Source organism: Pongo pygmaeus, chromosome 16 (genome assembly GCF_028885625.2).
Source record: "Pongo pygmaeus isolate AG05252 chromosome 16, NHGRI_mPonPyg2-v2.0_pri, whole genome shotgun sequence".
NCBI lineage: Eukaryota > Metazoa > Chordata > Mammalia > Primates > Hominidae > Pongo > Pongo pygmaeus.
Genome location: NC_072389.2, coordinates 82,034,857 through 82,059,145, shown reverse-complemented (window position 1 = coordinate 82,059,145; position 24,289 = coordinate 82,034,857). Strand labels below are relative to the sequence as shown.

At 50.7% G+C, this 24,289-nt stretch overlaps 2 protein-coding genes across 4 annotated transcripts; one reads left to right on the top strand and one right to left on the bottom strand.

The window, feature by feature from the left end:
* Positions 1-1,867: 1,867 nt before the first annotated feature.
* LOC129013870 (vasodilator-stimulated phosphoprotein-like) lies at positions 1,868-21,545 on the top strand. Its single transcript, XM_054450591.1, has 4 exons — positions 1,868-2,016; positions 2,262-2,412; positions 20,200-20,241; positions 21,316-21,545. Exons 1-4 carry the CDS (start codon positions 1,868-1,870, stop codon positions 21,349-21,351), a joined length of 378 nt encoding a protein of 125 aa, XP_054306566.1. The 3' UTR covers positions 21,352-21,545.
* Positions 2,022-8,924, bottom strand: ISL2 (ISL LIM homeobox 2). 3 transcript variants are annotated; one of them, XM_054450090.2, is made up of 7 exons: positions 8,803-8,924; positions 8,038-8,141; positions 6,531-6,720; positions 5,990-6,252; positions 3,934-4,217; positions 3,192-3,359; positions 2,022-2,773 (listed from the first exon to the last, which is right to left on the bottom strand). In XM_054450090.2, exons 2-7 carry the CDS (start codon positions 8,045-8,047, stop codon positions 2,657-2,659), a joined length of 1,032 nt encoding a protein of 343 aa, XP_054306065.1. In that variant the 5' UTR covers positions 8,048-8,141; positions 8,803-8,924; the 3' UTR covers positions 2,022-2,656. The 3 variants fall into 3 exon arrangements, with proteins under 3 accessions (XP_054306065.1, XP_054306063.1, XP_054306064.1); XM_054450088.2 differs by lacking the exon at positions 8,803-8,924 and adding an exon at positions 8,460-8,500 and having other exon boundaries at positions 2,022-2,894; XM_054450089.2 differs by lacking the exons at positions 8,038-8,141; positions 8,803-8,924 and adding an exon at positions 7,561-7,738.
* Positions 21,546-24,289: the final 2,744 nt, after the last annotated feature.

The following is a 24,289-nucleotide window of genomic DNA, read 5'->3' as shown; positions in this document are numbered from 1 at the left end:
GAGGAATTTGATTTTTGATTCATGGATGATGAGGAAAGAGATAACTAATTAGATGTTGAGATAACTAATGTAGACGTTTCCATTCATAGCGTTAAAACGCTGCAATCTGTCAAAAGCAAAAATTCAGAGCTAATTAACCATTAATGAAATTCTTTATTCAATAACCTGTTATTTCTTTTTTTAAAAAAAAATGAGAAAACCCAAATATTCTGGATAAATCAAAAGTTTTTGACAGTGAGATTTATTCGAAGTTTTAGCCCCCTATCTAATGGCCAGCCAGAAGGTAAAAGGAGAAATCTGTATTTCTGTTTGGGAAGGAATGGTCTAAGTTAAAGGAAGGAAGCCTCAAAGAACCCAGACCTGATTATTAAAGCCATTTCTGGGCACTTGAGAGGTAAAGCTGGTCCTCATTAACTCTGCATATCTCTTCCCTTATCTCTAAGTTTGCAGCACCATTTCCTATATCCCAAAGAAGGGGAATGTTCCCTTTAATATTTGTGCCAGCATCACCTTGACATTCAGGAAGTAAAATATAAATGCAGCTCCATTTTCCCACCTCCCATTTTCTTTCAGTAATTGCCAGTAAGCCTTCCATCATCTGCAAGTGGGGTGGGGGCAGTGTGAAGGAATTCTGCCAAAAGCGCTGCTGAAAAACCCACAGTGGCCTTTGGCCATCCAAGCAGCCATGGCTAACAGAAGACACCTACTTCTCTATCTAAAAACTATAGGGCCCCCCAGACACGTTTTCCTTGCCAGCCTCTACCTAAGCTAAGATGGCAACTATCCCCTACCCAGTTAGGGCCTTGCCCACTTTCAAAACAAACCTTGGACAAAGAAGGATATGCTTGTGGGTCGCTAAACTCGAGGGACAAGGAAACGACAACTCAACGCCAAAGGTTCTTACAACAGCGGTGGACTAACTGGTAGTCGGGAAGCTCCCTCAGTCCACTAAGTGAAGGCTGGTCTTGGAAAAGAACTGTCCCAGGCTGCCAAAGGGTTAAATATTTGTAAAGAGTAAAACCTGAGCCTCCGTGGGGTTTTTTTTCTTTCTTTTGGGGTTTTTTGTTTTTGTGTGTGCGCGGTTGCCCGGGGGCCTACTGGAGATTCAGTATCTCTCGGTTATTTCCTGCGATCACTAAAGCCAGTTTTCAAGAAAACAAGTCGCAGGGGTTTGAAATGTCACACCAAGTGACCTGGGCAGGGCATATCCAGGGGCCATTCCCAGCTCCCTCCCACCCGGGCCACCCCCGACCCCCTCCACTTCGGTCTGGAAAGAAAATAAACCAAGGACACGCCAGACTGGTTCTGGGTGGACTTATTTTCCCGGCAGCCGCGCTCCTAGCAGGGGCTCGTTGCGGCCCCTCGGTGTATCGCTTGCAGGTGATGCCAAACGCAGATAAGCAGCCGCCGCCCGGCCCCCGCCTCTGTCTAGACTGTGGAATTAATAAATGCCGCGGATTGATCACGTCGCGCATCCACTCCGGGAACAGCGCGGAGCACGGCCCGTCACGGCCGCCCGCTCTGGCCGGGGTTGGCCTCGCTGCTGTGCTGCAGGGCCAGGGGCAGCGCGCGGGGCTTCGAGCCTCACCCGGGGCCGCGGACCGCTGGGGAAGGAAGCGCCGGTAGGGCCGGCGGCGCCGAGCGAGACGGGGGCTCCGGGCTCGGCAGGCGCCAGGCCAAGGCTGGTTCCGGGAGCGGGGCGCGCCCTCGCCGGCATAACTCTAGGCCGGAGTCCGCCGCTCAGCCGCCACAAGCACCGCAGGTTTCCCGCCCAAACGGGTCCCGCCTCCCGCCCGCGGGCCTCGGCCGCCAGGTGCCCAAGGGTCGCCAGTGGGGCGCGCCTGCTTCTGGGAGGGCCTCAGCGCGCATGCGCCCAGCGCCACCCCTCGGCGGCGCCCAATCCCCACCGGGCCCGCCCCGCCCGCAGCACGCGGAGCCCCGGCAGCCGTCGCCAGCCCGACCCCTGAACTGGCATCCGCCGGCCCTCCCGCCGCGCCAACAGCACACAGGAGTGGCGTCGCCCGGGGTTATTATTTTTTATTAAGATCAAAATACGAGTCCCACTATGAACTGGCTGTTCTCACAATAAATAACAATAACTTACGTTTGTTTGTTCGGCAAAGGCTTACACACTCTGTCCTCCGTCGAATAACTTAAACACTTTCAAGGCAAGTCTGGTTTCTACTGTTTCCCAGCAATCATGCGCTTTGGGAGTTTGAGTGTCTGTTCCTCTGAGTTATCCCCTTCCTTTTCCCCGCTAGGAGCCCGGGCGAAGCCGCCAGGGAGCGCGGAGCGGGGGCACGGCGGGGGTCCGCGTGGGCGAGCTCCGGGCCAGCCGAGGTGGGGACACAGGTGGGGCGTGGAGAGACAGAGCGGCGGCCACGCGGAGAGGAGAGGGCAAAGCTAACCCTGGTAAGTCCCAAATTCTGGTTTTGAAAAAATAAGAGTCCACGGAGCAGGGGTCTGCAGTCTGGTGAAAGCAGGTTGCATCCTGGAGCCTTGGGCTGTCCAGACCGTGTCTCTCGGTCCTCTCTCATAAATAACAATAGAATAATTACGAAGGCGAGAGAGCTTTCGGAACTGGAATGGCCTGAGCATTGGTGAGTCTCATGCAGGGAGCATGCGAGGTCCGCGGGCTGGCAGGGAGGGGTCCCCCTCACGTCTCCACGGGACTAGGCACCATACTGTTGGGGGTGTCCGGGAGCTGCGAGGACAGGGAGGTCACGTCGCTGCCGGAGGAGTTGCCTAGGGAGCCGGACTCGGAGAAGGAGACCTGGGGCGGCGGAAACACCGGGAAGAGGCAGGTGAAGTGGCACGCGAGCTGGTGCTCCAGGGCCGCGTGCTCCGAGTCGGAAAGTGTCCCTTGGGGACCGGCCGCCGGCTGAGAGCAAGCCCTGCGAAGAAGGAGGCCAGGTCCCCAGGCGCACGCAGAGGGGGATTAGGGCGGGGGAGCGGGTTGGTTAATCCTGAGACCTCTCTTGTGAGCACTTTAATCCAGGGAGACCTGGTTTAGGGCGCGTAATGGGCCGAGGTGAGGTTTCAGAGCCCGCCACTGTTCCCCCTCCCCCACCGCCTAGGGCTGTCCCCAGCCCCTCAGCCCAAGGCTACCCCCTCCCCTCTCTGCCAGGCTAAGTGGCTAAATCCCCAACCCGCAGAGTCCCGAGGTCGGGGCGGGTAGGGCACGGCCTCACCAGCTGTTGGAAGGCGGGTTGGTCCAGGTCGCTCTGGAGGGCAAACTCGCTGAGCGCTTTCCACGGCGGCTGGTACGTTTGCACCTCCACTGCGCTGCCCTGCACGGCGTTCTCATGGCGGATGGGACTGCCCGCCACCAGGGGCGTCCCGGTCAGTCCCTGAAGGCTCTGTGGGGCAAGCAGAAGGCAGTAGGTGCTCGAGTTAGGTCTGGCCTTTTCTGCCACCTTTGAGACTGGAGCTCCAGGCCTTGAGTGATTTGGAGTCTGCATTGCTTTGCGGGGAGGCGTACACTCGATCCCATCGGAAGAGCCCTCTTTCTCCACTGGGGATCTGCTGGGGCTGCAAACTTGCCACGATAGGTCAGCTTCGGTGCTGGAAGCCAACCACCCGGTGAGGAAAGGCAAGACCTGCACTCCCACACTTCTGCAGCTGCCGACAGAGTGCACAACCCACCAGCCCGACTGGCGGGCGCTGCACACTGCCATGCAGCCTCGGGCTCCGCGCAGCGCCCGGGACCCGCAACGCGGGGCTGCCACTGGGACAAGGAGAAACCCGGATCCCAGACAAAATAGGAAGCCTCAAATCCAAGGGAAGCCTTGCTGTGAAGGTACAGACATACACCATCTGGAATGCCCAGTTCTCCCTGGATCTCCCAGGGCTCGCCCAGAAAAGGGCACGCAGATACCGCGGCAGAAGCGCAGCCCCCACCCGACTCAAGCCTGCGGTCCCGCGGCCGCTCACCGTCTTGTCGCTGTGCTGCTGCTGCTGCAGCTGCTTCATGAGAATGGATTTCTTCTTGTCCTTGCAGCGCTTGTTCTGGAACCAGACGCGGATGACCCGCGGGCTCAGGCCGGTCATCTCCACCAGCTGCTCCTTCATGAGAGCGTCGGGCCGCGGGTTGGCGGCGTAGCAGGTCCGCAGAGTGTGCAGCTGCTTCTCGTTCAGCACAGTCCGCACGCGGGTCGTCTTCTCCGTCTGCTTGTGCACGTGCGGGCGCAACGCGGGCTGCCGGCCCGACCCAGCGTCTGCCAGGACAGGGTGGGGCCAGAGATTAGCGAGGGGCCGCCACCCACCCTCCCCGAGCCTAACCTCCGGGCGGCCCAGCCCCCCGGGGCCCAATTTCGTTTCTGTTTTATTCTGTTTCGTTTAATCGTTCGTCTTCCTCTCCATCTGTTCGCCTTACGCGGAGAGAGCTGCGCATTTTCGTTCTTTCTCTCGCTCCTGGGCCGGACTGCCCCGCAGCGATCTCTCCCGAGCTCAAGCAGGGCTCGGGAGCTCGGCGACAGGCCGCTGCGGGGAGGAAGTGGCTGCTCAGGGATGTGCCTCCTCCAGTCGCAGGACCCTCGCCTCGGAACGAGCGAAGCCCTCCGGAAGAAGTCGGAGTTTCAGAGGAAGAGGAAAGAGGCTCGCCCAGGACTCTAGAGGGAAAGGGACCGACGTGGATCCGGGGCGAGGCGCTGCCCAGGGGACTGGGTAGGAGGTGCACATATGCCGGGGGCCTACGAGGGCCCTTCCCCTCCTTCAGAGCCCATTTGGACAGGGCCAGGCCACATGTGTAGAAGACTCATCCAGGGTTATGGACGGGCCTTCAGGGCTTGCAACAGTTCCTTGCTGCCCGCCTTTGGGCTTCGGCCCCTGTCTCCTTCCTCAAGGCTCCAGGTTCCCCAGCCCAGTGGCCTCCCAACCACCAAGGTGCTGAGCAGCCGCTGGCACTCTCCTCGCTTGGCCCCAGGTTCTCTCCATCCCGGGGAAACAGTGACTGATTCCAGAGCCTGCACCCTGAAGCCCGGAACAAACAAAGGGGAGCCTCTCCGAGATCCCAGTTGGGGGTGCACTGAATACCCGCTTGCTCCCATTTCACATCTCCATTTGATCCCGACCCATATACACCGTGGATCTGTACTGCACCATTTCGGTTTATGTTCCCCTCTACGAATTTCTAGGTCTGGACAAATATTTACAAATAGCCCATCCAGCCCAGTTTCCTCTTTCTATAGGGAGGAAGTGGAGATCCAGAGAGGGGAGGAGCAGGGCAAGGCCACACAGCACCCAGAGGCCCAGCCTGGTCTGCGGATCTGTGCTGCAGGCCTATGGCTACCTGGGGGAAACTGCCTTGCCTGGGGCGGAGGCACCGCTGTTTCTGTTCAGCCGTACCTGCCCATTATACACTCAGACCCCATCTCTGGGCAGCTGCTGATGAGGACCCAGAATATTCCAGTGACAGTCCACTATGCATTGATACTCCCCCTCCCCCAGAAGAACCTGGCTAAATTGTTCATCAAACTGGGCCTCAAAACCCCTCTCTGTTGGCAAAGATGGCAAAAACCCCTCTTTGTTGGGTTCTTGGCTCCTGGCTGACCAAGCTCCTGCCCAGCTCCCAGTTTGGAGCTGTGTTACTTACACACATACCCCTGGGCAAACCTTTCCCTCTGACAATAACACATATTCCTCGAAGAAATTCCTAATACAAGCCCCAAGACGGACACCACTTAAGATTCCCTGTTGTCATCCACTCTTCTGCTCCTAGCACTGTGCCCTGCATGTTCCTGGTCATGGAGAACACGATTCTGCACAATTCTCCGTGCTCACACGCTCATACGCACGCAGTTTCTCCCGAGCACACAAGAACACACACAGCCTTGTTCCCAGCACACAGTTCCGCAGTGATACAGAAAAACATTATCCCGGCAGACGGAACCACACACAACTGACTTCTCGTTAGGGACACAAGCACACCCCTACACACACGCACGCACACACACCCCGCTCACCCCAGCACAGGCCCCGGCGCTCTTACCTGGCAGATGCAGGCCGCGGGCGCCGGGAAGTGGGCCGGGGCTGCGCGGGCTGCCGGCCGCGGCGCGCTCGAGCAGGAGGCCGTGGTCGGCGCGGCAGAGCAGCTCATGCTCCCGCAGCGAGAATTCGTCCCCAGGCAGTAGCTGGCGGCTGCACACGGAGCAGCGGAAGCACTCGATGTGGTACACGCTGTCCCGCGCCCTCATCACCAGGTCGCTGCTGCTGAAGCCCACCTGGCACTTGGCGCACTTGATGCCGAACAGCCTGCGGGCCCAAGGCGCGGCGGTGTCAGCGCTGGGCCTGCGGCCGCCCTCATCTCCCTGGCTGCTACGGCTCCGGCACGCGCCCAGGACACTTTGTGGCCACCAGGAGACTGCGGTGACCCGCCTGCGGGCATTCCCGGGCCCGGGGGAGCGCTGCGGCACCCGTGCGGGATGCGGACCGCCTTCTCCCTGGGCAGGGCCGGGGCGCGCGGGCAGGCCGCCATCCCCAGTCCCGGCCCCGGCGCGCGGTGGCCCAGCCCGCGTTCTCGCCGGCCTCACCTGACATAGTCCCGCTTGCAGTAGGTCTTCCCGTCTCTCACGAAGCAAGTGCACGTCTCGTCCAGGTACTGGCTGCACTCGGCACACTTGAGGCAGGCCGCGTGCCACTCGAGGTCGGGCGACACCCGCAGGATAAACTGGTCGTGGATCTGACTCCCGCAGCCCACGCACATGGCCGTCCCGGGCTTCTCTGCCGGGGAAGGGCGCGGGGCCGCGTCAGGCCTGACTGCCCGGACCCAGGCCGGCCTCGGCCACTCCAGCCCCAACCCAACCCGCTCGCTCTCTTGCTCTTTCTTTCAAGACTTGCGACCATAAGGAAAGGTGATGAGCTCTCTAAAGGTCCAGAGCATTGGAAACGAAAAACCAGTATCTTGTGGATTGCTGAAGCTTTCTTCTGTCCCCCACCCCCAAATATTTCGCTATTACATTCATTAATCACAGTCGTTTTGTCGACGTGTCTTGAAACTAAACGCTAACACGAAACTAAGAAGAGAGTAAATATACAGGCACTGCGGACGCCTGGATATCAACACCTAACGGTGCTGTCCCGGCATTTCCGCTCACACACTCCCACTCACAGCGGCCGCCTCCTATCCCAACACAGACACATCGTCTTTCGGCAGTCCCCGCTCATCCTCTCAGACATTTCTTAGTTTAAATATCCCAGAGCAAGCGAAAGAAAGCTCCCTAGCTTTGAAAAACCGAAAGGCAAACAAACAACAACCAAAAAAAAAAAAAAAAACCACATCCCTAAATCAAACCTAATTGCCTGTGCGCAAAACAGAAGCAGATTTCGCAGCCCGAAGTCATCCTAGCCGGCTTGAGAAATAGTGTTTACTTATAAAATAAAACAACAGGATTCCCAAAGATAAGCAGTCCTGCAGGAGTCATGCATTCGTTTTTCCTCTCCTAAACTATTCTGACAAATAGAAGCCACTTGTAGAATCCACTAAACATTTTTCTGCATTAGAAATTTTGCATATTAAGCATACACACACACCCCACCCCACACACACACAGAAATACTTACTCTTGGAATGATCACCCATAGCACCCAGAAAAGGATAATGAAAAATAATATCCACCATGCAGAAAAAGAGATGTGCGCAAAGTGTGCGGCCAGGGGCAGAAGGACAAGGGTCGCGCGCCCGGCCTCGGCTCTTTGCTAACTAACTCCTACTGCCCCGCGGAGTTGAAGGAGCGATTCCGCACCGGCCCGCACGCAGCATGACGTCAACACGCACTAGCCCCGGGCCGGAGCTGGGGGCGGGACCTGTGGCGTCACGAAGCTTCCCCAGAACTGCCGGGGATGCGGGGGAGGTGATGGGGATCCAGGGGCTGATGGGCGGGGTGGGTTGGGTTGGAGGCTGGGGGTGAAGGGAGATTGGCTGGGAGGAAGTGGGCCCACCCTGATTGGCCCGGAGTGAACAATGGAGTGCAGCCCCCCCACCTCCGAAACCTACAAGGATCCTCTCTCATGCCCCAGGCCTGGCAATCTGGACTGGACCTTGTGTCATCGCCGAGCTGGCTCCGCGACCGTTACAACTCCGAGCTTCCTCTTGGACTTTCGGGGCGGTTTTCCCAGGCGCGCTGGAGCTGGGTGATGGATACCTGAGGGTGGAGGTGGCTCTCTTTTAAGAGCTCCCTTCTTATATAAATAACTAAAAAAAAAAATTAAAACCACTCTCAGGACGAGAGAGCCGAGGACAAGGGGGATCCGTTTGGACGTGACCGTCATCGTCCAGCCGGTCACCTTTCTCCTCTCATGTGCCTTTGTTCTTTGGGTCCAAGCTAGAGAGAGAGGGTAGAGAATGACCACCTGGGTTCTGATAAACTCTATTTAGACTTTCCTATCCACACACACTGTAGAAAACTTCAGATTGGGGCATTAAGTGGGTTGAGCCAGAACCCAGATCCAAAAGCGCTCACCCGGGACTGGGACGGGTCTTGACTCCATCCTTGCTGCTGCTGCCGCTGCTGCTGCCCCTCCTCCCTCTCCTCCACCACCACCTCCTCCTTCTGCTGCACTTCCTTTTTTTGTTGTTTTGTTTTGCTTTTAATTTGTTGCTGTTGCTGTTTTAAATGTAACGTGGACTCCCCCGCTCCCTCATTTTTCCCCCATTCAAATGGCATAGCTCCTTCTAGGAACACTGCTGGGGTCGATTGCGTATCCAACTTCCAAAATAAGATTTTTCTAAACTCTTGTGCTTCATTCACAAACCCACTGCAATGCAAATCATCAGAAACCAACGTAAGGCGCTGGGTAATTTACAGTGGTATCTGCGAGGCGGCGGCTCGTTGGTCCTGAGAAAATCTGAGAGCTCTGAGCAGAGTCCAGGCATTCTTTCAAAGAAATCGCTGTGGGTTTTGTTTGAAAGGGTTCAAAGACCGGCCCATGAATTATAAATAACATTTATCCAACCATGGTGTCTGTTCTTGTTTTCCCATTAAAAGGAGTACCAAGAACTTGGTGTGCGCCTGGGTGGGGCGCGAGGTGAAACGCCTGCGGATAAAGTGTCTCCACCGCCATTCCAGACCCTGCCCAGACCTTCGGGCTTGTGGGCCTGAGGGCGCGGTCGCTACTGCCGTTCTACTAAGAGCATGAGGTTGGTTGGCCTCGAAACGGGTGTAGCCAAGGGCGCAGGCCGAGGCTCTGCAGAGGGCTAGGGCGAGGCCCCGAGTGCACGCTAACATTATTCGACCATGGTCCACGGTGAAGGTTCCTCACCGGCCCCGCGCTGGGGCGAGCGCTTTAAGCCTCGTCCAGTAGCGTCCGGCTTTTGACCTCCGCCTCCACCTTTAGGAGGTCTAGTCTTCTCACTGGTCCGGCTTTTTTTTTGAGACAGACTCTTGCTCTGCCGCCCAGGCTGGAGTGTAATGGTGCGATCTCGGCTCACTGCAACCTCCGCCTCCCGGGTTCAAGCGATTCTCCTGCCTCAGCCTCCTGAGTAGCTGAGATTGCAGGCGAGCGCCACCATGCCCGGCTAATTTTTGTATTTTTGGTAGAAACCGGGTTTCACCATGTTGGTCAGGCTGGTCTCGAACTCCCGACCTCGTGATCCGCCCGCCTCGGCTTCCCAAAGTGCTGGGATTACAGGTGTGAGCTACCGCGCCCGGCCAACGGACCGGCTCTTGTTACAGTTTACCACTCGTTGGCCAATAGGCCATTTCTTGCGTCTTTAGTCAACAGTCCCCCAAAGAGCGCTCACCCTGAGTGTGTGCGGGCGGGTCAGAGGTTGGGGGATGCTGCGCTGGAATGAATGTGTTTATGTAAATGGAGGACAAGAGCGAGGGGGTGGGTATCTGTGCCTGAGGCTGTGCCAGGCCACCTGTGTGACCTCAGTCATCTTATTTGAATTGTCCTTCCCTCAGCCTCCTCATCTGTAAAATGGGCGTATAATAACTGTAGCTATCTCTATTACATAAGAATTAAATCAACTGTTCTCTGGAAAGGGCTTCGAGCAATATCTAGCACAGAGTAAGTGCTCCATATGTGTTAATTATGACAATTATGACTGTGGCTGTATCTTTATGTTGGGAGCCTCTGCCCACCCTGCCTGCATGTGTCTGGATGCGGAGGGGAGGTCTAAGTATGTCTCAGTGTGTGTCATCTGATGATTTCTTTGTGTATTTCGATGTGTGCTTGCTCTGTGTGTGTCTGCTGTGTAGATGGGGTTTGGAGATGTGTGGTCTGTGCATACACTTTGTGTACAGGTTATATCTGTGAATGTGGGTGCACAGTCAGAACTGGGAGGGGACTCCTGGTGTGTGTGTCTGCATGTGGAGTGAGGAGGTGCGTCTGGCCCAATGGCCCTACCCTTAGGTGACCCTGGACTAGGCCTGGCTCCCAGCACCTACTAGGTCTTGCTCACCAGGCCAGGAGCAAGCAAATCTATAATTCAGGGGTTCAGACAGCTGGCCGGGAGGGGCAGCTCCAGGCCCAGCTTTTAACCCTCTCCTGCCCAGAGAAACTCTTCCTTCCCATCCAGAAAAACCTGTCCTTTGAGACTTCACTAGGGAGGTGGGGTTTGGAGAGGGTCACCCCTCCTGGGATGCTAGGAAGCCAGGTCAAAACAAATATGTGTTCAGGGCCACCATGTGCAAAGTCCTTGTTGTTCGCCTGTTGGGTCTTCAGAGTAATGCCATGTGGTGGGTACTACTGGGCCCCTCCAATCCTCAAGGAAACTGAGGCTCAGAGAGGGGAAGTTACTGCCTCAGGTCACAGGTTAAATCATTGCTGGCATTGAACCCAGGTCTATCTGGCTCCATCTCGCTGGCTTTTTTCACTGTGCCATTGAAGAGCCACATGAGTGTAGCTCCATCATTCACCCATTTCACATCTCTGGAGCTGTAAAACCAGGGATCCATTTCAAAATCACTCCCTGTGTGACTTCTGGTCACAGCCACCCCTGAGAGACCAGCACTGAGATGGGAGAAGAAAATACCTGCACCTGCTGGGCATGGCCACGGGCACCATTGATGTGGCCCTACCCTGGTTCTCTGCCTCCTGGCTGCTCCCTTCTCAGGTATGGAGGGGCCACACACTCTCCACATCCCAGGCTGGCATGCAGGAGACCTGGGTGCCTCCTATCCTGGGTCTTAGAGCACTTTCTCCTTATCAGGAATAGCAGCTTGAGCTCCATAGCTATGCTTTATCCCATAAAACTAGCCTGTACTGGGGAGAGTTCAGAAGCACAGAGAAGTCTCCCTGATTATTTTCTCCCCAAAACCTCCTCTACCACATCACTCACAAACGCACAGTCCCATGCACAATGTCCAGCCAACACAGAGGAAGCTGTTTCTAGTGTGGGAGCATCAGTCCTACTGTGAATATCAGAAAGGAAACTGAGGCCTGGTGATCTGTTACCCAGCATGTGACGGAGATGGAGCCGGAAGCCAGGTCCCCTGACCCAGGCCAGACCTCTTCCTGCTGGAGTCCCTCTGGATGAACTTCTGCTGTCCAGGGCTGAGACCTTGCTGCCCGGCTTAAGTCACTGGACCAGGCTTCTCCTCTTGCTCCAGCCTCCATCCCCCTCCATTCTCCTTCTGCCCCACTCCCAAAGGCTTTTACTCTTCTCCAAAGGTAGTTGGAGATGTTGAATACAGCAGGCCAGAGACAGCCTCAGCATCCACATCTTCACCCACCACAGGCATCTGAGAACTTGCTTTTGGGATAGGGATGGAGCACCATGTTTCAAAGAAGAAACAAAGGCCTGGGGGCAGGAAGAAACTTGGCAAGTCAAGGTCAGGCTTCAGGCTTCCTGACATCCAAGACCCATGCTCTCTCCCCAGCCTTGCCTGCCTCCCCAACCCCAGATTCCCTTTGAGCAAACAGGTACCCACAGGCACTGCTGGGCCCCTCCTCTCCCTCCTTCCTGAGCCCCCTTCTCTCTTCCCTAAGTTACTGAGCATGTGCTGTAGCTGGGGCTCTGGACTAAGCAGCCATATGAGGTCTCATTAAAGTGCCCACCAATCTCCTGAGCAGGAATGGCCACATAATTTGCAGATCCCATTGCAAAATAAAAATGCACGACCCTTTGTTTAAAAAATTATTAAGAATTTCAGGCTGGGTGAGATGGCTCATGCCTGTAATCCCAGCACTTTGGGAGGCCGAGGTGGGCAGATCACAAGGTCAGGAGATCGAGACCATCCTGGCTAACATGGTGAAACCCTGTCTCTACTAAAAATACAAAAAAATTAGCCAGGCGTGGTGGCGGGCACCTGTAGTCCCAGCTACTCGGGAGGCTGAGGCAGGAGAATGGCATGAATCCGGGAGACAGAGCTTGCAGTGAGCCGATATCGCGCCACTGCACTCAAGCTGGGGCAACAGAGCCAGACTCCGTCTCTCAAAAAAAAAAAAAAAAAAAAAAAGGGAGGGGGGAGGGATAGCATTAGGAGATATACCTAATGTTAAATGACGAGTTAATGGGTGCAGCACACCAACATGGCACATGTATACATATGTAACTAACCTGCAGGTTGTGCACATGTACCCTAGAACTTAAAGTATAATAAAAAAAAGTTTGAGTATGTATGTATGTATGTGTATGTACATGCGCAGGAAAAAATCTGGAAATATAATCATCAAAATTTTCAAAAAAAAAAAGAATTTCAATGGCCAGGGGCAGTGGCTCACACCCATTATCCCAGCACTTTGGGAGGCCGAGGCAGGTGGATCAATTGAGGTCAGGAGTTTGAGACCAGCCTGGCCAACATGGCAAAACCCTGTCTCTACTAAAAATACAAAATGTAGCCAGGTGTGGTGGCGCATGCCTGTAGTCCCAGCTACTCGGGAACCTAAGGCATGAATCACTTGAACCCGGGAGGCAGAGGTTGCAGTGACTCAAGATCGTGCCACTGAACTCCAGCCTCGGTGACAGAGAGAGACTCTGTCTCAAAAATAAATAAATAAATAAATAAAAATTCAAGACAGCAATGGCAGAGCATCAAACCAAGTGTGTCTTACCCCTCCATGCACAGGGTTTCTGTGAAGTTGGCCCTGCCTCTGAGGCAGGTCCTAATACCATCTTTCAGCCACTGAGAAATAAATAAACCAATAACCTTCACAAGTTAACACAACTAGTAAAGAGATGGGACTGCGACTGAGACTCAATCCCACACCCCACAGCCGTCCGTGAGACTCAGACCCACACCCCACAGCTGTCCATGAGACTGGTTATGAACCTGTGGTACTTGAGTGTGTCCAGATGGAAATAGTTTTGTTTGTTACTTGGGTTATCATGGACATATGCCAAGATGATTCTGTATTAAAACCAACCAACCCATAATCTATAGTACTCTTGTCCTGAGGGGATCAATGGGGAGTAGCCAGTGGGGAGGAGATAAAAAGACCACATGGGGTCATTACACAAGGGGGAGAAAAATTAACCGTTTAAAAATATATATATGGAGCTGATGCAGTGGCTCCCTCCTGCAATCCCAGCACTTTGGGAGGTCAAGGTGGGTGGATTGCCTGAGCTCAGGAATTCGAGACCAGCCTGGGCAACATGGTGAAACCCCATCTCAACTAAAATATAAACAATTAGCCAGGCGTGGTGGTGCACACCTGTAATCCTAGCTACTCCGGAGGCTCAGGCAGGAGAATCGCTTAAAACCAGGAGACGGAGGTTGCAGTGAGCCAAGATAGCATCATTTCACTACAACCTGGGTGACAGAGGGAGACTCCATCTCAAAATATATAAATATAAGTATATATAAATACATATATATATATATATATATATATATATATATATATATGGAGGCTGTCATTTCTTTCCAAATCACATTCTGAGGGTAGCCCAGGGATACCCTCCCAGGCCCAGATCTTAGGAGGGGATGAGGCCATGGGAAGGAGCTGTGCCCAGTGGCTTTGGGGGAAAGCTGCATTTTCCTCATCTTTCCAGAAGGGGGAACCCGGGCTGGCTAGCATGGCCTGGGAGTGGTTCTGAGCAGTTTGGCCAAAGGCACTGGCATATTCCCAACCATGGGGCTTACCTTCTAGTGTTCTGCTTTCTTCTAGAAGTACTTCTCCTCTTACCGAGATCCAGGTCCTGGGCAAAATGAGAAAGAAAGGGAAGGAAGGAGGGACCGACTGAGCTCCAAAGGAAATGGATTCCCTGAAGCAGGACTGGGTACCTTTTTTGCAGAGAGGCCAGCCTCTTGCCAAATGGGACAGGTTTGCAGCTGAGGCCCTGGATGGATGAGTGCCCTTCACTGAGATAGGCAATAGTAGAGATGGGAAAGATGAGGCAGGAAGGTGCGGGTCGGCACTGTAAAGAGGCTGCAGTAGAGCCATGACCTGGAGCTACCATAGGACACAAAGGGGGGAGGGGGGTGGTGCACAGAGCAGGGTGAGGAGCCTGTGGTGTCTCTTCCAAGCCTTGGAGGATGAGCTGGATTCTTCCAGACACAAAAGGAGCAGGAAGGTCTCCTAGGAAGAGGGAACGGTCTGGCAGACAGAAGGAGGCAGTGTGTGAATCGAGTGCTTTTGGGGGAAAATGTGGGCAGCCAGGAGAGGCTGGAGCCAGAGGTGACTACGGGCAGTGGCACAAGCAGAGTCATGGAGACTGGGAGAACCCATAGCCACCCCAGGCAGGCCCACATGGCCAGATGGTCAGGGAGGAAGCAGCAGGCGCGAAAGACAGAGATATTTGGGTGAGCATGAGAAGCTCAAGTGCCACACCGAGGAGCTTGGAGGTGATTCTCTTGGAAAAGGGGAAACCTCCCATTGCCTGGCTGAAGAGATTTAGGTGGGGAAATGGTACAAACACAGCTATGCCGTGGAAAGAGGAACATTTAGATGTGAGAAGCAAGACAAACAACAACAAGGACATGTGTCAGGAGGGCCGGGAGGAGACGGGACCGAGGAGGATGGCGTGCATGTTGACTTGACGAGTGGCTCCCCTCTCTTCCCCAGAAATGGGCAGGACAGGGGCAAGGCTGGTTTGGCGGAAGGGTGTGAATGGGTGATAAATTAATCTCAACCATTGACATGGGGTGAAGGAAGAATTTCTATTTGTAATCCTGAGGATGGCGGAAAAGAATACCCCTTACTTGTGACTTACAGATATTGTTAAATATATTGAAAAATACATCTGGGTTGAGATCCAGTTAGCAAGATTCCAGGGAACAATACTGCTTTGTGAATTGTACCATCCCAGAGTGGAAGTGACTTCAGGTTTTTCGTTGTGCTCCAATGCTCCAGCACCTGCGAGTCAGTAACCATGAGCGTGGCATCAGAACTGTCATGACCCATGTGCTCCTTGCATTTCTCTTTAGCAGTACTTCTAGATTCAAATTTTCCCAGCAGGAAAACTAAATATTGTAATAAGCTCCTCTGTCCTGCACAGATGTGTGTGGATTTAGGTTTTGCAGACTTTGTGGGCTGGTTACATCCCCTTTATCAGTCAGAGATGCTTGCCTTTATGATATTAAAACAAATGAAAAATGCCTTATCATATGTTCTCAAACATGAGATTTTCTCTTCATAAAGTTATTGTCCTTTTAAAGGCTTTTAAGGATGCCATTTATTCTCTCCAACATGTACTCTTAAGAAGCTAAATGTGTTTTTTTTCTTATAACAAGGACCAATCATTCTTGTTCTAGTTTGTCTGTTCGTCACCTTGCAACAGCTCTAACAAAAGTCCATCAAGAAACCATTTCTCAAAAGAATCTCCAGCAGATCCTCTTTCACTGGGAAACATCTCCTGGAGGTTATAGTTACCGGTAAATTCCAAAAATAGATAATAAATGAGATAATAGAATCTGGGTTGTCACCTCTTGTCCAATGGGATTATCCAATGTCTAATCATGGACAGATTGTGATTTATGTGATTGTAGATGGGGCATTAATCCGATTCAGGAAGGAATCCAGTCAGATTTTCATCTGCTCCGAATGTGTAATTGGTTTGGAGGCAGGAGAAAAGCAGCTTGTACCAGATTTTGCCGCATCACTGTGATGAGGTCTATTTTGATCAGCTTGAGTTATGGACAATATAAATTATTTATAGCAGCTTTAGACATGCCTTATACTTGTAAAGACCTTCAGAACAAAGTAATAATGCTCCTCTTGCCATTGGAGGAATGAATCTTATTCAGCTAAATGCTGGTGCCCACAGCTTATAAAAATCAAGAGGGAGAAAAGATTAATGGCCTGTCGGTCCATCACCAAATACTGACCAAACATTACAAGAGTCAAGAGGTTGAGCCAGGCCCAGGAGAGGAGGCCAACTGCTGTATGAAGAATGGTCCTGGCCCTCAAGGGGTTTCACTCTGATGGGGAAGATAAGACCCAGATTCAGGAAAGCACAGGCAACCACAGAAGGCAGTAGGTGGGGAGGAGAATTCCGCATGAACTAGACAAGCTTCCTGAAGGACATGGAGTTGGAGTTGGGTCTTAAAAGGTGAGAAGGCTTCAAATGTGGCCTGTGTAGGAGGAGGGAGAGTGCTGCGAGCAAAGGCAGGAATGCAGGCATGCTGTGGACACAGGGAGGACCCTGGGTTGGAGTGGAGGGTAAAGGAAGTTGCTGTCATTTACTAAGCAACCGCTATGTGCTGGGTGCTGGCTGGGATTGCATCTACCTCATTCAGTCCTCTCATTATCGGCAGAGTGCTTTTGGCTAAAAGATAGCCCTGCTAAAAGTGGCATTAGGCTGGAGTAGTGACTTAAGCCTGTAATCCCAGAACTTTGGGAGGCCAAGGCAGGTGGATCACTTAAGGCCAGGAGTGTGAGACCAGCCTGGCCAACATGCAAAACCCTACCTTTACTAAAAAAAAAAAAAAAAAAAAAAAAATTAGCAGGGCATGGTGGTACATGCCTGTGGTCCCAACCACTTGGGAGGCAGAGTCAGGAGAATCGCTTGAGCCTGGGAGGTGGAGGTTGCAGTGAGCTGAGATGGCGCCACTGCACTCCAGCCTGGATGACAGAGAGAGACTCTGACTCCAAAAAAAAGAAAAAAAAAAGTGGCGTTAACCAGGAATGAGTTGGCTCAAACAACAAGCACAGAGGTAGGGCAGCCCCAGAGATGAATGACTCAGTGACCCAGTGATATCAACAGGTCCTTTTTGTTTTTCTGCTCTACTGTCCACAGATGCAGTCTCATTTTAAGGGTGGTTCTTGTGGTCACAAAACGGCTGCCAAAATACCCAGGGCCATATGCTCCCTTGGAGAAGCTGGCTTCTTTTCAGAATCCCCCAGGAAACCTCTTTTCTGTCCCATTAGCCCAAATTGGCTTAGATGTGCCATTTCTGAACCGTCACTGGAGAAGAATTTGGGATTCTCTTGTTGGTTTAGACCAGTCAGCACAGGTACATGCACTCCACTAGTAGGTGCCAATAAATGTTCAATAACTGGTTCTCTGCGGCCAGGTGCAATGGTTCATGCCTCTAATCCCAGCACTTTCAGAGGCTGAGACGGGTGGATCATTTGAGGTCAGGAGTTTGAGATCAGCCTGGCTAACATGGTGAAACCCTGTCTCTACTAAAAATACAAAAATTAGCTGGGCGTTGTGGTGCACGCCTTTAATCCCAGCTTGAACCCTGGAGGCGGAGGTTGCAATGAGCAGAGATCATGCCACTGCACTTGGCCTGGGTGACAGACCAAGATGCCGTCTCGAAAAAAAAAAAGAAATAAGAAAAAGAAAAAAAATGCAACGGCTGGTCGGGCATGGTGCCTCACACCTGTAATCCCAGCGCTTTGTGAGGCCAAGGTGGGGTGGATCACTTGAGTCCAGGGATTCAAGACCAGCCTGGGCAACATGGCAAAACCCCATCTCTTAAAAAAATACAAGAATTAGCCACCACAAAAAATAGCCTGGCATGGTGGCGCACACCTGTAGTCCCACCTACTTGGGAAGCTGAGGCAGGAGGATAGCTTGAGCCCGGGAGGCGGAAGTACAGTGAGCTGAGATCACACCACTGCACTCCAGCCTGGGTGACAGAGACTCTGTCTCAAAAACAACAACAACAAAAATGCAACGGCTGTTTATTATTTATGACAAAGGGGTTGATACCCTTACAAGCCTTAATGTGTTAAGAACTCAACTATCAATAGGAAAATGATGAATGCTAATACTAATGGAAAAATGGGCAAGAAGAAAAAAATACGATCAACACGTAAAAACCTGTAGTTTTGTTAGTTATATGAATTATCTATGCCGCGTAACAATTACCACAAACTCAGTAGCTTAAAATAACACCCATTCATTATCTCACAGTTCTATAAATCAGAAGCCTGGGTGGCTTCACCGCTTTCTCTGCTCAGGGTGTCACAGGGCAGAAATCGACGTGTTAGCTGGGCTGCATCCTCAGATGGTGGCTTGGCTAGGGAAAGATCTGCTTCCAAACTCTTTCAGATTGGTGGCAGAATTCATTTCCTCGCAGCTTCATTTCATGACAGCTTGCTTCTTTAAGGCCACAGTGAGTTTCTGCTGCTTTGAGTTTCTAATGTCAAGGAGTCCTTTGAAATGACTCACCTGATTAGGTAAGGCCCACCTAGAATAATATGTTTTTTTATTAACTCCAAGTCAATTCATTAGGAACTTTTATTACATCTACAAAATCTTTTCACTTTTGGAATATTCTATTCTTGTTTCTAAACAAGTCATAGGCATTCAAGGGGGGGTATTATCCAAAGATGTGACTCATTGGGGGTCACTTCAGGGTGTGTTCACCACATAATAATCAAAGGAAAGCAAATTAAAGCATCGTGAACTACCATTTTTGGTCTGTCACACTGACAAGGATTTTTTTTAAACTCCAAACCTTAAAATTCCTAGTGTTGGTAGAGTGTGGGAAAATTGCCCCTTTCATAGCCTGTTACAAGGAGTGTCAAATGATACAACATTCTGAAAAGCAGTTTGGAAAAATTTGCCAAAGCCTTAAAACTCTAATATCTTTGATTCAGCAAACCTTCTGCTAGAAATTATCCTATGGAAGTACTTATGGATAATATACACAAACATTTAACCACGGGGTTCTACACTGAAGCTTTCTTTTTTTTTTTTTTTTTTTTTTTTTTTGAGACAGGGTCTCACTTGATCACCCAGGCTGGAGTGCAGTGGTGTGATATTGGCTCACTACAACCTCCACCTCCCAGGTTCAAGGAATTCTCATGCCCCAGTCTCTGGAGGAGCTGGGACTGCAGGTGCATGCCATTATGCCTGGCTAAATTTTGTATTTTTACAAAATACAAAAGATGGGTTTTGCCATGTTGGCCAGGCTGGTCTTGAACTCTTGGCCTCAAGTGATCCACCTGCCTTGGCCTCCCAAGTGGTGGGATTACAGGTGTGAGCCACCTCGCCCAGCCTGAAATCTCTTTTCTAAGCACTGAGAACATAGCCACGAACAAGAGACATAAATTCCTGTGCTGCCTCATGGAAGAGGAGGGTCTGGGACAATCTGTGAGACCAGGGATGGTATCAATCTCCCCTCCTATCTCTCCACAGAACTAGCAGAGGAGAGTAAGTTTGGCCCTGAGCTACTGAACCATAAAGTATTCGGGTGCCCTGGAAAAGCCAGCCAAGGGCATTAAAGGGAGGGACAGACATCCAGTCAAACTTCACTTAGTGTCTCTTGGGCACCTGCAGGTGCTGCAGCATCAGAGAAAGTTCTGGTGTCCATTTCTGTCCCTGGGTATATTGGAAAGATATGCATGTTTTATTAAGCTCAGAATAATAATTCAATATTTGTATATAAATCCAAAGATTTGCTTCAGCATTATGAAGGCTAGCGAGATGCAAGGCTAATTTGATAACGTAGGCAAATTCCTTTGCCATTAATCCCATGAATCATACATGTCTCCTCTAAGAGCCTGAAATATGAATATTTTAGTACAAGCGAAATATCAATAAAGTCTCACTAATTGGGACAAACAAGGAGAAGTCAGACTACATTAGAAAATATTTTAAATTCGAGCTCACCGTTTTTATAGTACATACATGTCTATATGTAGATTATATTAAACACCCATAAAATTAACAAAGTGTATGAGTCATTGTCAAATAGCTGCTTTCACACAGAGATAAAGAGCCTGGGAATTTAAAAGCTGATTTGTTAGTACGCCTATGGATGCAGCTAATGTCTGAAAGAACAGTTTCGGAAAATAAATAAAACCACCCACGCACAACTGTGGATACCTTCAATTTACTAGTATATCTTTTTCTCACAGATGATTATAATGGCTGTCTTCATTCCAGTTGGGATCCTTCATGTAAGTTTCAGCTTCTAAACTGCAAACCCTAGAGTCCACCAACTTGTAATTGTCACATTTTGCAGGGTGGAGGAATCCCCTACTTTCCCAAGTGTGAATTACTTGGATTATGTCAGTACCTTAAATTAGCAAGGACTCCTTTTGTTCTTCAACTTTTATTTTAGATTTGGGGTAGGTACATTGCAGTTTTGTTACATGGGTATATTGCTTGATGCTGAGGTTTGAGGTACAACTGATCCAATCACCCAGGTAGTGAGCACAGTACCCAACAGTTGTTCAACCCTTCCTTCCCGCCCTCCCTGCCCCACAGTAGTGCACATTGTCTACTGTTGCCATCTTTATGAAGGACTCCTTTTTAAATTAAATTTTATTTTTTTGAGACACAGTCTCGCTCTGTTGCCCAGGCTGGAGTGCAGTGGTGCGATCACAGCTCACTGCAGCCTTGGCCTCTCAGGCTCAAGTGGTCCTCCCACCTCTTAAGCTCCCAAGTAGCTGAAACCACAGGTCCACATCACTACACCCAGAGGATTTTTGTATTTTCTGTAGAGACGGGGTTTTGCCCTGTTGCCCAGGCTGGTCTCGAGCTCCTGGGTTCAAGTGATCCTCCCCTCTCAGCCTCCTGAGTAGCTGGGACCACAGGTGCTCGCCTCACTGTGTTGCCCAGGCTGGTAACTAGTGAGTGAGGTTATGAAAGACTGCAGCTTTGGCCAGGCGCGGTGGCTCACGCCTGGAATCCCAGCACTTTGGGAGGCCGAGGCGGGTGGATCACGAGGTCAGGAGATTGAGACCATCCTGGCTATCATGGTGAAACCCCGTCTCTACTAAAAATAGAAAAATTAGCTGGGCGTGGTGGCGGGCACCTGTGGTCCCAGCTGTTCAGGAGGCTGAGGCAGGAGAATGGCGTGAACCCGGGAGGCGGAGCTGGCAGTGAACCGAGACTGCGCCACTGCACTCTAGCCTGGGCAACAGAGCGAGACTCCGTCTCAAAAAAAAAAAAAAAAAAAAAAAAGAAAGACTGCAGCTTTATCCTGGTTTCCTCACTCCCCACCCCCTTTCTATCTTTCTCTCTGAAAGAAGCCATATGGAGCGGTCCATGTGGTACACAATTAAAGCCTCCTGCCACAGCCACATGTGTGAGCTTGGAATGAGATCCCCTGTCTCACTTCAGTCCTCAGAGACCACATCCCTGGCCGATGTTTTCAATGCAACCTCATGAGAGACCTCGAGGCAGAACCACCCAGCTAAACCACTCCATGAATCCTGACCCTCACAAACTGTGTATGATAATAAATGTTTCAAGCTGCTAAACTTGAGGGGTAATTTGTTACACAGCAATAGATAACTAATAAAACATACAGTCCCACACATTTCTCACCTAAACCCTGTGAGAAGCCAGGCACAGTGGCTCTCGCCTGTAATCCCAACATTTTGGGAGGCCAAGGCGGGCAGATTGCTTGAGGCCAGGAGTTCGAGACCAGCCTGGCCAATGTGGCAAAACCCTGTCTCTACCCAAAATACAAAAATTAGCTGGGCGTGGTGGTGCACACCTGTACTCCTAGCTACTTGGGAGGCTGAGGCATGAGAATTGCTTGAACCCAGGATACAGAGGTTGCAGTGACCCAAGATCATGCCACTGCACTCCAGCCTGGGTGACAGAGCAAGACTAGGTCTAAAACAAACAAACAACAAAAAAACTCTATAAAGAAGGTATTAGCCTCACTCTTTTTTTTTCTTTGTTGGTTTTTTGTTTTTTTGTTTTTGAGACAGGGTCTGGCTCTGCCACCCAGGCTGGAGTGCAGTGGTACGATCATAGCTCAGTGCAGCCTCGGCTTCCTGGGCTCAAGTGATTCTCCCAACTCAGCCTCCGGAGTAGCTGGGACTACAGGCACACGCCACCAAGCCCAGCTAATTTTTGTATTTTTTGTAGAGACGGGGTTTCGCCATGTTGCCCAGGCTAGTCTCAAACTCCGGAGCTCAGGCAATCCACCTACCTCTACTTCCCACAGTGCTGCTATTATAGATGTGAGCCACCACACCCAGCCTAGCCTCACTGTTTTCCCAATGAAGACACAGAAGATCAGTGAGATTAAGGAACCGTTATAAAACTTCTCGGCTTAACACAGAAAAAACTGGATACAAACCCAGGTCAGGCACCTGCTATCTCTGAAAAAACAAAATAATCACACTTCTCTTGCTCAAATAATCTTACCATTAAAGTCTGTCACTCTGTTATCATTTGGGATTTCAACATCTGGTAATAATAAGAGTAGTAATTATTAAAAATATACCATGGGAAGCTGTTTGTGTAACCCATAAATGTTCAAGGTTTCACGGTCATGATTTTCAAATACAGAAATGACAACATGTGGGAAGGGAAGATATAACTTGAAAGGAGAATCAGAAAGGGGCACAGTCAAAACCATCTGCGGTTATTTTTAGCACAAAGAAAGAACTCCTGTTGGCAGACATTGCTAAAAAGGTAGGTCCATTTTCATCGGTGGTATTTAGAAAGGCACAACGTCATTGCAAAATAATTGCTTATTAAGAACACAAACGGGCCTTGAAAATATGAAGCAGGTTTTAGAAATACAGACCCATTTCTACATGGCCCATACAGAAATGGCGGAAGGGACCACCCAGAAGCAGCGCCCTGGGGTCCGATCTCCATCAGCTTCCAAAGGGTTAGTAGCAACAGCCAGTCTGCTGTGCACACGCAGCTTCCAAACACATCCCTGCACTTCCCCGCCTATTCAGAAGTTCTGGAGCCGCTATAGAAAGCAGTGCAATTCGAGCCATGCAGATGGATAAGAGAATTGCAGGGTGCTGAGCACGTTAAATTAGGTGTAAAGCAGCAGTTTTCACTCACGGAATCCTGAAACGCTGGTGGGTCAAGGTTCATATGTGAGACACATTACAAGGCCTTTGTAATTATTAACAGTTAAGGCACTGGCCTTTTCAAATGATTTATCTTTTGTTTTTAAAGACAATGTAAAAGGGAGGACTTATCATAACATCCCTCACCCTTACAGGATATGTGTATCTTGTGTATCCGTTTTATTGAGATAAAATAAATAAATAACATACATCCTATGCAATGTACCCATTTAAAGTGTATAATTCAATGGCTTTTAGCATATTTACAGAGTTGCGTCACCATCACCCCAATCAATTTTGGGATGTTTTCATCATGTCCAAAAGAAAGCCCATGCCCATTAGCAGTCACTCCCCATCCCTCTGTCCATCCTTCCAGCCTGAAGCACCACTCATCTACTTTCTGTGTCTATAGATTTGCCTATTCCAGATATTTCCCAAAAATGGAATTAATACAATATGTTGTCTTTTGTGACTGGATTCTTTCACTTATATTGTTTTCAGGGTTCATCTATGTGGTAGCATGCATCAGTAGTTCATTCCTTCTTATTACTGAATTAAAATATTCTGTTTTATGAATATAACACATTTTGCTTATCTATTCATCAGTTGCTAGATATTTGGGTTATTTTAACTTTTTGGCTATTATGGATAATGTTGCTATGGATATTCGGGGTTTTCATTGTTGTTGTTGTTGTTTTTGAGATGGAGTCTCACTCTGTCGCCCAAGCTGGAGGGCAGTGGCGTGATCTCAGCTTACTGCAACCTCCACCTCCCGAGTTCAAGCGATTCTCCTGCCTCAGCCTCCCGAGTAGCTTGGATTACAGGCACGCACCACCACGCCTGGTTAATTTTTGTATTTTTGGTAGAGATGGGGTTCTGCTATGTTGTCCAGGCTGGTCTCGAACTGACGGGTTCAAGTGATCTGCCCACCTTGACCTCCCAAAGTGCTGGGATTACATGCCCAGCCTGCTATGGACATTTGTGTGCAAGTTTTAATGGGACATATATTTTCAATTCTCTTAGAGGTATACCTAGGAGTGGAATTGCTGAGTCATACGGTAACTCTATTTTTAACATTTTGAAGAACTGCCAGACTGTTTACCAAACCAGCCACAGCATTTATGTGGGTTCCCCAGCAATGTATGAGGGTACCAATTTCTCTACATCCTCGACA